This window comes from Urocampus carinirostris, chromosome 17 (assembly GCF_059441175.1).
Source record: "Urocampus carinirostris isolate Australia breed hairy pipefish chromosome 17, RoL_Ucar_1.0, whole genome shotgun sequence".
NCBI classification, from domain to species: Eukaryota; Metazoa; Chordata; class Actinopteri; order Syngnathiformes; family Syngnathidae; genus Urocampus; species Urocampus carinirostris.
In genome coordinates, this window is record NC_142365.1 from 18,932,445 (window position 1) to 18,946,662 (window position 14,218).

Here is a 14,218-nt window from a genome sequence, read left to right on the forward strand (position 1 = left end):
GACGGGACAGACGGGATTGATACCGGATAGGACGGGACAGGCGGGATCAATACCCGGATACTGAATACACAAGCAAGATACCGGACAGGACGGGACAGACGGGAACAGTACCGGATACACGAGAAAGATACCGTTTGTTTCTTAATGCTACATCCATTGCAACCTGGTCATCCTTTTGATTTTATTTCTATTTTATAATATACTTTAATTATTTGTATATATTTTTTAACTCCATTGTTTGTTATTGCAACACCTGTTGCTGCCTGGTATTTTGGAAGGGGGATTACCTCATGAGCGGTCTCTTGCCAAGTTTGCTTCATTCTCATTTTGAGGTTCTTGCAGTTTTCCTTGCCCTCATGTAGGTTTTAGATCAGGGGATGGTATCATAACAGTCTGTGGTTTGCAATAATCTGTTGTCTGTGCAGCCCTTTGAGACTCCTTTTGATTAAGGGTGTCACAAATAAATGTGACTCTTTTGGGTGTAGCAGCAAGATGAGCCTCGTGTTATGTAAAATACAAATGGGTTTACTTATGAGAATATTAAAGAATGCTTGCTTGCATGACAGTTTGTGTATTTTGATCAATGTTTTTTGATTAAATTAGTGCTAAATTAAACACAATGTCCCTTTTACTCAGAATTAAAACTCAATCGACATAATGTCCCCCTACTAATGACAAGCCGTCATCTTTTTTTTTGTAAACACATTTTTTATTGGATTTCACAATATGATCAACTTAAATAATAATGAAAAGACGTAACAGCACACAAACTTTGGCATGAACAAAACAAACCATGGCACATGACAGGGCAACATCATCACACGTTCACATCTTTCTATCCCTGCCATTCACAACTTTGGGACATTTTATCTTCCATCACTCATAAAAAGCAAAAATCGTATAAATATATTTCTCTGGCAATCAAAGAAAAGCCGGGAGGGCTGCGTTTCCAAATAAATAAATAATAAAGTGTTAAAAAAAGATGATGGTGCGCACAATGAGGAAAAAATGATCAAAGGAAGATTGAAAAGCAAAACAAAAAAGTGATCGAAATAAAAAGACATCATAGGCAATTTAAAGAGCAGTTCTGTTTGTGTATTTGGTTCGCGTTATAGGTCCTAAAAAATCTTCATTCTTTCTCTTTGGGTCTTAAATGTGAAAGAGGTTGGCCTCATATAATCTTTGTAAATTATTTCCATTCCAGTAGTCCATAGTTGGCCTGTTGTTCAGTGGGTTTTCATTCCGTTTTGATTACCGTAAATTCTGGACTAAAAGGCCCGCCTGATTAAAAGCCGCACCAGATATTAAGCCAAAGGCTTATACAGCCATGAAGATCAACTCATTCTTGTTGATTCTTGTTTTTTTCAACTCGGCGCACACCCGACACCGATTTCAGTTCTGCCCCGTGTTGTTCACGTCACGTGTTTTTGCATCGTGTGACCATTCGAGACAGCGATTACAAGAACAAGCAAACTACAGTGCTGAATAAAAAACACAGATGAGGGTTGTGTCACGTAAAATGCGATTACTATGTTTCTAGTCGACAGCGCCAGGGCAGTCATACAGTGGAGAATAGTGCCAGATTGCAACACCTGTAGGTCTTTTTGTGTTGTTATTGTTGGTGGTTGCCACACTAATGGACCAAATTGCATTCGCTTGTTATCGTTCCCTGAGGATGAAAGGAAACTTCAGTGACCTGACATTGACGCTGATGATGTGTTAAGAGAAGGGTAGCGTTTTTTATACATAACTTCTTCTGCTGTTCAATTCGGTGTATGAATTGAGGAGTTTGTTTGGAGTTGTCACAGCGGTATTTTGGATTATGTGACCATTCAAAATAGCGATTACAAAGACAAGCAAATGTTTATTACCGCGCAGAATAAAAACAGAGATGAAGGCTGTGTCGCGTAAAATGAGAGTCTTATGGTTGTAGTCGACAGCGCCAGGGCAACCATACAGTGGGGAATAGTACCAGATTGCAACACAGTTGGTCTTTTTGTGTTTGCCACAGTAATGGACCAAATTGCATTCACTTGTTCTCGTTCCTTGAGGATGAAAGGAAACTTCAGTGACCTGACATTGACACCGATGATATTTTAAGAGTAGGGTGGCGTTTTTTATCTATAACTTCTACTGTTGTTCTTTTCTGATGTATGAATTGAGGAGTTTATAGTTGAAAAAGTTAAGCTATTGTGTTGTAAATGTTGACTAAAAAACATGGACTAATTTATATCGAAGGGTGCCATAAATGTCACCGCAGAGTTTTGTATTTAGACACGTGCGTTGGGGAAAAGAGCAGCTCACTGTTTTCCTCTGTGTTGCCACGGAATAATAGTCAAGCAGTTAAAGCCACAGTGTTTAAAAAGTAGCTAAATTGCAGCGGCTTGTAGTCCGGAATTTACGGTATATTAAGAAACGAGCAACAAGTGCTGATATTCTCTAGTCCTCTCTCAGTTGTGTTCATCTCAGCCCAGGAACCAAACCCCGGCCGTTCTCATCCCTCCATATAAAATCAGCACGGGTCATGCTGCTCTCCACAGGGTTGTGCCTGACCCCCGAACAGGGAGCGAAGCTAAGCCGGGCCGCGCTGTTACTGATCTTGAACAACCCGTTGGGACCCAGAAAGGAATCCCTGTCGGTCGCTGTCAGGTTGTTGACCGCCTCCAGGTCGTTGTAAACGGCCGCGTCGCTCAGCTGCTTCCTCCCGCGCCTCCTCCATCTCTTCTTCAGCAAAACCACGCCGGCCGCCAGCGCCACCGCCAGGACGGCGAGCACACAGGAGGTGGTCAGCGTGGCCGAGGAAGGTCTCGAGGCCAGCCGCAGGGCCGGCTTGAAACTGGGCTGGAGCGTGAACTCGCAACTGGGCCCCATGAATCCTTTGGGGCACTGACAAACGGGCCCGGTGAAATGAGTGAAGCAGGTGCCGCCGTTCTGACAGGGGCGTTCTCCGCAAGCGTCCGAGCGCACGCTGCAGTTTTTGCCCGTGTAGCCCAAAGTGCAGGAGCAGACGTAGTCGTTGAGGCCGTCTTGACAGGTTCCGGCATTCTGGCAGGGGTTGGAGGCGCAGTCGTCCGCGTTGATTTGGCAGTTTGCGCCCGTGAAGCCCACTTGACAGCGGCACAGGACGCTCTGGCCCAAGTCTAGACACTCGCCTCCTGGAAAGGTAAATGGAAAATTTAAGATTGCAAAATATATGAAAACAATTTCTGCTTTTTGAATACAGTAATCCCTGGATGTATCGCAGTTTCCCTACTTACTTGACTGATTTTCACCGTGCGGATTGGCTAAAGTAACAAGTCGCCCCGCCTCTTTTCTGCCTGTGTCTGCAGGTGCAGATAAATACCCATGTACGCTTTAAATTTCATACATATTTGTGAGTTGTTGCTGGTATTTAACCTTCATTTATTTATAGATTTATAGAAAGAGGCAAAGAAAGAGAGAAAGACAGCAAGAGAGACAGCTTATTCTCCAGGGTCTTCACCAACCTAATCAAACATAATTTGGGACTTATTTTGAGGTTTTTTTTCTTTTTTGTTGCTAAACGGAACTGTAAAAATATGTACCTTGTGATTTATTTTGTTTGTTTTTTAATGTTGCTGCTAACTGTTATTGCACCTTTTTTATGGCAATATTGTTACAATGGACTATTATTTTTTATTCTAATTCATTTTAATTCAATGACAATAAAAACAATCCAATTCAAGAAAGAGCAAGGAAGAGGACAAGAGCAAGAAGAAGAGAGAGGGAGCGAGGGATAGAGAGAGCAAAAAAGAAAGTAAGAAAAACAAAACAGAGAGCAAGAAAACAAGAGAGAGATAAAGAAAGACCAAGAAAGAAATTACAAAAGAAGAAAAACGAGACAGCAACAAAAGAGCGAAAGAAAAAGAGAGAGAGAAAATGATAAAGAAAAAAGAGAAAGGTAAAAGAAAAAAAAGAGAGTGAAAGAGAGAAAAAGAATGAGAGAATGAGGGGAAAAGAATGAGAAAGAAAAATTAAAGACAGAGAAATAGAAAGAAAGAAAAAGAAGTGTGAGGAAAAATGACACCAAAAAAATGGAGGGGATGAGAAGAAATGACAAAAAAGAAATAAAGGTCCACAAAACCAAAAATAATGACATATTATGTGGTGAAAACAAAAAAAAGAACCTTTTATTAAAATATACTTGTTTAAAACATATTTGTATGATATATTTTTATTTACAGGGGTTAAAATGTTTCTGTTAAGTCTCCTTTAAAATAAAATGATAAAAGTTACAAAAACTGTCCAGTACTGCAGTTTTCATCATTGACCACAAGATGACGCCAACTTACCATTTAGACAAGGTCTATTGTTGCAACGGTCGAGTTTTTTCTCGCAGTTGGAGCCAGTGTAGCTGGAGGGGCAATTGCAAGTGTAGCCCCCTGCTTGGCTCTCCACGCATGTGCCGCCATTAAAGCAGGGGCCGTCCGCACAAGTCATTGCAATTATTTCACAGTTTTTGCCGTAAAATCCTTGTGGGCACGTGCACGAGTAGTCATTTTCCAGATCCTGCACAGGGAAAGAACAACCACTTTGATTTTTGGAACATTTGTACATCAAGTTCAAATATTTTGTTTTTTTTTAAAGAGATGAACCAAATGTTAAGTTTTTACACAATATTGTTCTGCAGAAGATTTTAAAAATCATGTACTATTCAATTGAGGTTTTTAATATATATATATATTTAAGGTTTTATTTTTCATAACTCGAAGCTTCTAAAAATGTATTGCTTAAATGTTAACTGTTTAAGCTTTTCAATATTAACCCAAGCCTCACCTTATGGTGAGGCACATTACATATTTTTAACGTTTGGGTTCAGCTCATTGGATGATTTGATCTGGACAGCCATGAATATCCCAGTATGTTAAACAAATCTCGAGTCAGTTTCTAGCTAAAGTTAAGATTTTTTAAATAGACACCAAACTAATGCTCTGCTTGAATTTGTATAGCGTGGTGGTTGGGTACAGGTGTAAAACAGCATTAATTCAACTGATAATATAAATCAGTTGAGGCATTCTATATCAAACATGAAATCTTGTTTTCCTTATTGTTTGTGAATAAATGAGTTTTGTTGAGAAAATATCTTTTGTCATCTGTGATTATGATGTGTAGGGTAGGTTACCAATGTAGGATGAATGATTAAAGCATAATACTGAAAAACAAAGCTAAAACTTGGAATTTGACATTGTTGTACTGATCTGGCCTGCCTGAAAACACAAAGTCGGAATCCGGACCCAGAGCCAAACTGAGTTTGCCATCCCTGCTCGAACACCTTTTTGTTTGTCATCTGTACCACCAGAGTTAGAGTGGTAAAGTGTCTGCTCACTCACCACAATGACAGGGTTTTGAATTCCGCTGCAAACAATGTAAGGGTTCAGCGATGACAATCGATTGATCAGATCAATCATAGCTCGTATCCGGAAATATAATTTAAAACCTTGTGTAGTAACGCATACTTATAACTACCGTAATTTATGGATATTCAGGATCTTTTGGCGTATTCTGTGGTACATGTATATAAGGCCTAATTAATGTTTTTAGGTGCGCCTTACAGTCAAAAAACACGGTATCTACAATTATAAAAAGTAAAACTTACATTGCAGCTGCCTCCATTTTTGCAGGGGTTGCTGTCGCACTCGTTGGTTTCCAGCTCACAATTGTTGCCCCCGTAACCGGGCCTGCAGGTGCAAGTGTAACTGCCCTGCCCCGTGTTGCTGCAGGTGGCTCCGTGGGCGCAAGGCTTGTGATTGGTGCAGTAGTTGAGATCTTGGTCGCAAAAGAGTCCTCCCCAACCTTCCTGACAATTACACTGCCAGGGTTGGCTGCAGGTGCCGTGCAGGCAGCCCGGGTAGCGCACGCAATCGTTGCAGGAGGGCCCCTGCCACCCCATGCGACATTTGCAGCCCCCAGGGGCCTCACAATAGCCGTGCTTCTCGCTGCAGTCCGCAGAGCAGATGGCTGAAGGGGGAAGGAGGAGAAAGACAGATTACAATAGGCACGCCTTGGCGTACGTCGTATGCAAACATATAGGGGGCCCCTGTCTGACCCCCAGCCCCTTTCAGGGCTTCACTGTTTGTTAAGTATTCGGCAAGCAGCTGGCAGGCACGCTGCCTGGGGAATGGGGAAGCTTCTCTTTCATTCATCGGCTGCGTGAAAACATCACCTTCAAAAAAGAGTGTGTATTTTTATCTACCCGATTCCACAGAACATAAGGTGGATAGAACCAAACTATGCAAAATGGGAATTCTTTATTATGGACTACAGTTAGAAGTTTCTTACAGATACCCATACCATGTATCAGTATTACTAATACTTTACTACATCAAATTGTATTTTAGCTTGGTAACATGAAAAATAAGACTAATACACTTACAAGTATAATTTACGTCATGCACATCTATCCACATTTCTATATATGCAGAATAGGGATGTGGTATGGGTGGAATGGTAGTTAGAGATAAGAGTGAGAAAAAGCCTTATGTTTAGGTCTAGAGGCCTCTACTTGCAATAATGGCTCAAAGTGACTCTTTATGGGACCTTGTTTGGGAGCAATTTGTGCAGACGAGATATAGTTTGGGTGATTACGCAGAGTTCTGAGTTTAATAACACGAGATTTTTGGTTCATTAGAGACAAAATGTCTACTAGTGATGACTTGTGATTGGAGTAAAATAAGTGAATTATAGTTATATTACGAATTTTATTTTTCTCTCTTTGATTTTGAACTTTCAATGAGAACAGGGAGAGAAACCAGACCTCAGATAAGAGATTCCAACCTGTTCTTAAGGTCCTCCACTGAGCTTTTCCTTTTAGTAAATCTTCTATGTCACAAAAGAGTGTGGGATTCGAAGATTAGCAAGATGATTGGTCGATATCGATAATAATGTAAAACGTACATAGTAGTCAAAACAATGAAAAGCACTGCATAATATTAGTTGAAATAATGACCTGGCATCTAATGCAGGTGTCCAATGCTAGAAACAGAGAGTTATCAGGTATCGAGTACTCCTCTGGGCGATAAAACTATTGGTTGACTAACTTGTACAACCACATATTTTAATTGGGATTTTTTTAGATACATTTATTCTCAACAGTGCACATTTATATGATAATTTGTGCATGTTATTTGGATCAATATCTTTTTTTTTTTTTTTTTCAAATAATCACGTTTTTTACCACTAGGGAGCGCAAAAAATCTTACTGTTTATTCAATTGAACATAGCTATGCTAGCGTGATAAAATGAGAAAAGGTAGGTAAGTATCCAAAATGAGATCAAGTATATAGGTAAGTAGGTAAAATTAGATTGGAAGTCGGTAAGTAGTTAGTTAGTTCTTTTTGTGGTATTCAGGAAAAATGATAAAGGTTTGATGATTACTGCATTTAAGAAATACTTTGGCCAAGTGGGTTGCCAAATGTAATGTTTGCAGGGGCAAAAATTAAATTTGAAATAGACTTACGTTCGGAGCAGTAGTTTCCTTTCCATCCATCAAGGCAGATGCGGTTGCCCTCCTCGTCGCAAGTGTAGTGACCGAGCGTATCGTCTCGGGGACGGCAGTACTCTGCGCAGCCGTCTCCGAAGTAGTATTCGTCGCAAAAAACGTGGTAAGAATAACGCAGCTCGCTCTGCTCTCCGAAGTGAACATCCTGCGACCAGTCTTCTCCGATAGCGAGCCTCCTCCGGGTCGCCAGACGACTTACTAGGTTATTTTGGTTGTCTGCAAATACACGAAACGGAAAAACAGTGATTGTGTGTTCCATGGCTCTTGTTAAAGAGAAAGTGTGTATTATTTGATTGCTAGATGTCGCTGTATTACAAAGTGGAGCTAAAACAAATGCTAGAAAAACACAAGAAGCCATATAAACTACAGAGACTCAGAGAGACCATAGGGTCCTTTTGGTTCTAATTCTTTTTATCCTGTGTTCAACTGGGAATTAAATTAAATGGTTTTATTGTATTTTAGGTTTATAATCTGTATGCCTTACTGTCTCATAATTGATTCCTATAAAAGGAAAATAAAACTAAAGTACATGAGTTGTGACACTGCTTCCTGGTCTCTTGGAGAATGAAAAAGGATCATGGATTCTGATTTTGTCCTTCGCATGTTGGTTGAATTTTGGGTGAGGAGAATGTTTATAAATTAAGAGGCTGGAGATGAACTGCTGCAATAAGTTTTTTTGGAAAGAATATATTCTCGAGACCCCCGCAGTACAAGTCTTCAATCGGACAATTATAGCAATAGTCTCTCTATGACGTTTTGAAGCAAGATTTTTATAGCTTTTTGAGACGTTGAATAAGTGAACAACAAACTGCAACTTCAGTTTTCTGGTTGTTTTTAAAGTTTCAGTTGCACCTTATTGTTTTTAACAGCCTTTTTTGAAAATTCCCTCAACCCCTGTTCATACCTTGGTTTTGTGGTTACTTGACATGAGACTGAACTTTATTATTTCGCTTAAAGTTCCTGACATTAGTTTGAACTTGTAGCTTACACTGAAAATATCAATTTATAATAAAAGCTGACATACTTCATGTACAATGGGTCTACAGGAGGAAAAACAAAAAAAACAAAAACAAAAATGCAGCCTTTAGGAAGGTTTTTGGTTTTCGGGTATACCCGAAGCAGAAAGACGGCGGACAATCATGTCAGCTCCCTTTAGGTGAGCCTCATGTTATGTAAAATAAGTGAAAGATTCTTGACCTATGAGTATTTCTAAAAAATACATGTTTGTATGGTAGTTTTTTTTTTTTTACCCAGTTTTAAAATAAATTTGTTTTTATGAATTTAGTTTTTTTACACCACTAAGAGGCGCTAAATGATACACACCGTGCCTTTTAAGCACAGTTTTCCAATGTGGTGACCGTGGGCCACAGGAAGCACCTAAGAAGGCGTGAGTAGCTTGTGGACCGATTTTGAAAATAGCTTACCAGGGATGGTTCATCGTGATTTTCTCGGATATATTATTTCAATGCCATTGTTTGTTTTAGTGGTTGACAGTGTCTTTTTTAACAACAGAGTAAGAAAACAAGTCGTTTTTTGCGGAATACTTAGCAAATTGGTCGCCCATCGTGCCTGTCAGTAACAAAAAAGTAGCTCTGAGCTTCAAACAGGTTGGGATCCCTGCTTTAAATAGAGGCGCTAAATAATAGAAAATATACCGTTAAAAGGGATCATTATTTTTTTCTTTATGGTGAAAGAAATCTTCACTTTTAAGAAAAGCATTATTGATTTGAATAATAATCAAATGTACATGAACTATCCAATAAACATGCAATTTTTTAAATACTTGTAGGTCCGGAATTATTTAATTATTTTACATAACATGAGGGAGCTGACAAAACCATCTGACATCTTGCTGCTACAGATAAACCAAAGACTAAGTGAAAGCCTGGGTAAAGACACATGTTGCGGTTTTGTTACTGTGAGTCTCCTTAGTTTGTTTTCTTCCTTGTTCTTTATAACACTTGTTTTCAGTTACACTACACAATACAGCAACATCTAGTGATCAAATATTACACAGTGCCCCTTTAAGGTAGCATCCTACACAAACTAGAGTAAGCATTTTACATACCTGTGTACTCAGTAGGGGATTCTGCATTCCAGGCTTCGATAATCAACGAAAACGTACCCTGAAAAACAAATTAAATGATGCTCCCATCTTCTCCAAATCACAGTTCAAACGTCTCTTGGTTGTGTTTTCCTTACCGGCCATTTAAAGTGAAAAGGCACCCTGATTGGGGCACTGCTGGAAATGGAGGTGTGATCGGCCCTGATGACATTTGTCTGCCCGGTCCCGAATGTGCAAGGCGGTTCCGCAGAGATGACATCTTCCGGATGCTTCAGACAAATTCGGAAAAATATGTGACAGTCTCGATGTCTCCTGCAAATGCGCTGCGCCGTGTGGAAGGAATTGATCTTCAGCTCAAAGACACCCGACGTCAACACCTGGAAACAGCATGGTGTCAACAAATATCTACGTTTTTAGACTATTACATACCTGTCAAGCTCAACCAATTACTCCCTTTATTACTGCTTGTAATTCCACTTATTAAGCATTTATTAAGCTTACAAACACAGCACGGTGTCTATTTACTCACAACAAGACTATGTTGAATAAAAACAAAGATAACTTTTGTATTTAAACAACAGAAATAATGCTTTGACCATCTTGTACTTTTTCCACATGACTGAAAACTCTTACTTATTAGACGAAGGCAGAACCAGAACTTTGTAAAACTCTTTCATCAATGGAAAGCAATATGGCTGAAACAAACCTTTGTAATTTAAATATTTCAGGCCAAAAGACTCCTAATTAAGTGGTCTTCCATCTTGGCTTTTCTAAGTAATTAAAGCATCGTTTTTTGTGAATAACGGCTTCACAAATAGTATGATTTAACATGACATCCATTTTTTGCTGCCTTTTATCATCATGGTCTTTTTTTCTATTAAAAATCTTGATTACATACTTTCCCTGGAGTGTCTTGTTGCATACAATGTTTACTGCGTTGTTATCAATAACAATGATCTTTAAATTGGGCTCTGAGTAGAAAGGGATAAGACGAGATCGGTTTAACTAAAAGCAAGCCTGGGTTTTTGTTTTTGTTTGTTCATTTATATCGTTTTAAATGTTTGTTTTTTCATGTTAAGTCACGTCAAGTTTTTATGACACCCTCCCCTGATCTAAAACCAACATGAAGGCAAGGAAAAACTCAAAAACCTCAGGATTAGAAAAATTAAGAAAACTTGGAGTCTCAAAGGGCTGCACAGACCACTGACTTTTGCCAACTATAGACATTTATTTCACCATCTGATCTGTAACATAAATGAGGTACCACCGTATTTGTATTTTTTTGCAATTGCAGAGGAAAGGTCCTGGATCTTATCGCCAGGACTCTAATGACAAATCATTTTCCAAATTCCCTTTTTTTTAGGGGATTTAAAGTGTTTTTTTTTCATCCTTTTAGAAGAAATGCATTTTGGGGATAGGAACTAGCGATGGGCAAGTATTGATACCCGGTATCAATACCTAAATCAGTTTTCACATGAGAGCAACACACTTCAAACTATATAATACGACCTACACTATTTGAAATGATCAAGAAACGAATAAAATAGAAAAGAAACTCCACTTACAGCGTGCACCGAGGCCAAAACCAATAGGTATCTCAGGTGTGCGTGTGCCATTTTCTTCTGCAACTTGTTTTTAGTCCCAGTAGTAGTTCCGGAAAAAATCTACTCCAAAAAGAAGCCAATCCTTTACTAATCACTCTTCTTATTTTTCTCTAATTCTACATAACATTTGGCCCTTTACTTATGTTCTGGCTTCTGCTGCGTAAAGTTTGTTTTTATACTCGAGATTTCTGTACGTCACAAAAAGAGGCGGAGCTTAAACGGACCTCAGGGGAGTCGTGATGGAAATTCCGTCTCTTTTTAGAGAAGAGGTTTTTTCGGCTCGGGTCACTGAAGAAAATCCGTCCTTTTCGACTCCCATACGGTTCTTTAGATTGTCTTTGTTGTCTTAATTAATATATTACCTAATTAGTATGTAACATTATGCACAAAAGGACTTGCAAAAAAGGGGGATGGGAAGCGGGGTAAACAAAAAAAAGGAAAAATGAAACAAAAGAAGACAGAAAGAGAAAACAAGAAAAACGAGAGGAGAAAAATGCAAGAAGAAAACGAAGTAAAAAGCTAGGAAAACAAAAAAACAAAAGAAAAAAAATAGTTTTGAAAAAAGGAGAATTGAAGAATGGTGGAAATTAATAAAAATACGTAACCACTCGTAACAATAGTGGAAAAAGTACTAAGAAGTACGGGGAAAACTACTGAATAGTAGTGAAAATATAGTGAATCGTATGGAAACAGTATTGAAAAGTATAAGTATGTATTGAAAAGTTGCTGGGAAAATATGGAAAAGTTAGTAAAAAGGAAGGTAAAGCACTGAAAATAGTGAAAAGCATGGAAAAAGTTTTGAAGCGTAGTGAAAAAAACAATAAATCTATGGAAAATGTACTGATACATATGAAGATGTACTGAAAAGTATGAAAATATACTGAAAAGTACAGTAATTTGGTAAAATATAGTGACAAGTACAATAAAGTTAATAAAAATAAGTGAAAAAGTGAAAGGTCTAAAAAAAAGTACAGTAAAATACTGATAAGCAATGAAAAATAGTGAAACACACGGAAAGAGCTCTGAAAAGTATGTAAAGGTAAGGGAAATAGTTAGATGCTTGAAAAAAACTACGGAAATGTAATGAAAAAAAATAGCAAATGTTTGGAAAGGGTCCTGAAAAATATTAATTGTACCAAGCTGTACAACAAATTAGTAAAATGTATGGAAAAGTACGGCAAAGAATGAAAACGTTAAAAAAAGAAGTGAAATATTGTGAAAAGGATGGAAAAAGTAGAACAAAAATTTGTGAAAAATTATTGCTTCAATCAAATGCATTTTGACCATTTACAATAGAAAATAAGCGTGTCGAAGGGAGCCAGCTCCTTATTGATGGGGAGCCAGCTCGCCTTGTCAACTTCAAAGAGTCAGCTCACATAGCCAACTCGATTGCGAACGACACATCACTACTGCTTGGAGATATGGACAAGCCACTATGCATCTGGACGACGGAACATGCAAAATAAGTAAAAGTTATGGATGCATGGATAATACTCAAATAATTGGTGTCATTTATGTGTTTTAGCGCTTTTTCAGCCTTAAAACACAAGTTCCATTTCGAACTGAAGCCACACGTTTTCTTAAATCACCATAGATGTACTCACAGAGCATTTTATTATTTTGGGGGGGTGGAGGGCTGATAACTGCAAACAAAGGCCAGATAGGATAGCGCCTGCCACCCCCTCCTCTTTCTTTGAAGCACTAAAGCTTCTAATTGCTCCGACGCGTGTGAGGGAGAAAAGAAAACCCTCCCTGAATTGTGAGGTTGGGGGTATCAGGTTGCCTTTTGTCCTCAAGCGAACAGCTGTATGATAATAAGCGGCACATGGCCGCTCGTGTGCGGCGCCATCCCCACTATTGTCTCCCCAGATCAGGGCAACCCCCCCAAAACCTCCAAACACGCACACGTGAATGCTAGTTGCGCACACTTTTTGAGGATATGAACGCAACTGTTCTTTGTGGTGCTGACGGTTTAGGTAAATAACACCCCGGCTGTTGTTTATGATATATGAAGCTGATTTGTTGGGTAAAGGGACATGGTCAGGGTTGGGTAGGGTTACTTTAACTTGATTACTTTCAATTACTTTTGGATTACTCCAATACCAAATATGCTAATAAAAGACAAAATAAACTAAATATGAATAAAATTATGACTCACAACACGTGGTAAGCTTTCTCTCCTGGCTTTGATCTCCGGCAAAACTAACATAAACTGCGACAGAAACAAAATGAAAATAAATCCAAAAAGCTTGCCAACATCATTTTTGCCGTTCCATGTATTCCGTTACTCCCCAAGCCTGCACAAAATTTAGTAATTTTATTCATATTGAGTTTATTTTGTCTTTTATTTAGCATATTTGGTATTGGAGTAATCCAAAAGTAATTGAAAGTAATCAAGTTAAAGTAACCCTACCCAACCCTGGACATAGTGTATTATTTAGGATCGCCTCGTGCATTGGTCGACCAGCGGGTCATTTTGTACTGGTCCCGTTGTTTCAACATCATCAGAAAAACCTGGATTCCAAGAAGGCGTTTGACAGGGTATAGCTAGCTCCCGTGTGAGCCACAGTGAAAAAGTACAGCATGGGCCAGAAACTAGCTCAGATCATTGAACAGCTGTACGCTAATACCAGCAGAGCTCTGCTGTTCAATGGTACCTCTGGATCGGTCAGTGTGAGACAAGGCTGCATTCTCTCGCCAACTTTATTCAACATCTTCCTGGAGAGGATCGTAATCAAAACACTGGACCAACACGAAGGCAGTTAGCATTGGGGGACACAACGTCACTAACCTCCGTTTTGTTGATGATATTCGAGACTGGCAGGAGTCGAACAGGAACTCAGAGATCTGGTCAATCGCCTGGACTAAGCATCAACCCAGTATGGGGTGGAAAAAGGCACAGAAAAAAAATCCCTTTAGGTATCACCACAAACATCACCAACAACCACCAAGAGCTTGAACCTGTTACCAAATTTATGTATCTGGGAGCTGTCCTATCAGAGCCAGAAATCATGGCCACAATAGCTCAAACTT

The 14,218-nt window shown here is 39.0% G+C and overlaps 1 protein-coding gene across 1 annotated transcript; it reads right to left on the reverse strand.

Annotated features, from left to right (window-relative positions):
* Positions 1-693: 693 nt before the first annotated feature.
* dlb (deltaB) lies at positions 694-11,311 on the reverse strand. Its single transcript, XM_088320727.1, has 7 exons — positions 11,147-11,311; positions 9,719-9,958; positions 9,585-9,642; positions 7,475-7,732; positions 5,615-5,976; positions 4,311-4,527; positions 694-3,155 (listed from the first exon to the last, which is right to left on the reverse strand). Exons 1-7 carry the CDS (start codon positions 11,195-11,197, stop codon positions 2,461-2,463), a joined length of 1,881 nt encoding a protein of 626 aa, XP_088176853.1. The 5' UTR covers positions 11,198-11,311; the 3' UTR covers positions 694-2,460.
* Positions 11,312-14,218: the final 2,907 nt, after the last annotated feature.

Excerpts from the sequence above, each read along its gene's own strand:
- dlb (XM_088320727.1), bottom strand. The coding sequence starts at position 11,197 with ATGGCACACGCACACCTGAGATACCTATTGGTTTTGGCCTCGGTGCAC. Across the intron at positions 9,643-9,718 it reads CTTTTCACTTTAAATGGCCG|GGTACGTTTTCGTTGATTAT; the intron begins GTAAGGAAAACA and ends TTTGTTTTTCAG. Across the intron at positions 7,733-9,584 it reads ATCCCCTACTGAGTACACAG|ACAACCAAAATAACCTAGTA; the intron begins GTATGTAAAATG and ends GTGTATTTGCAG.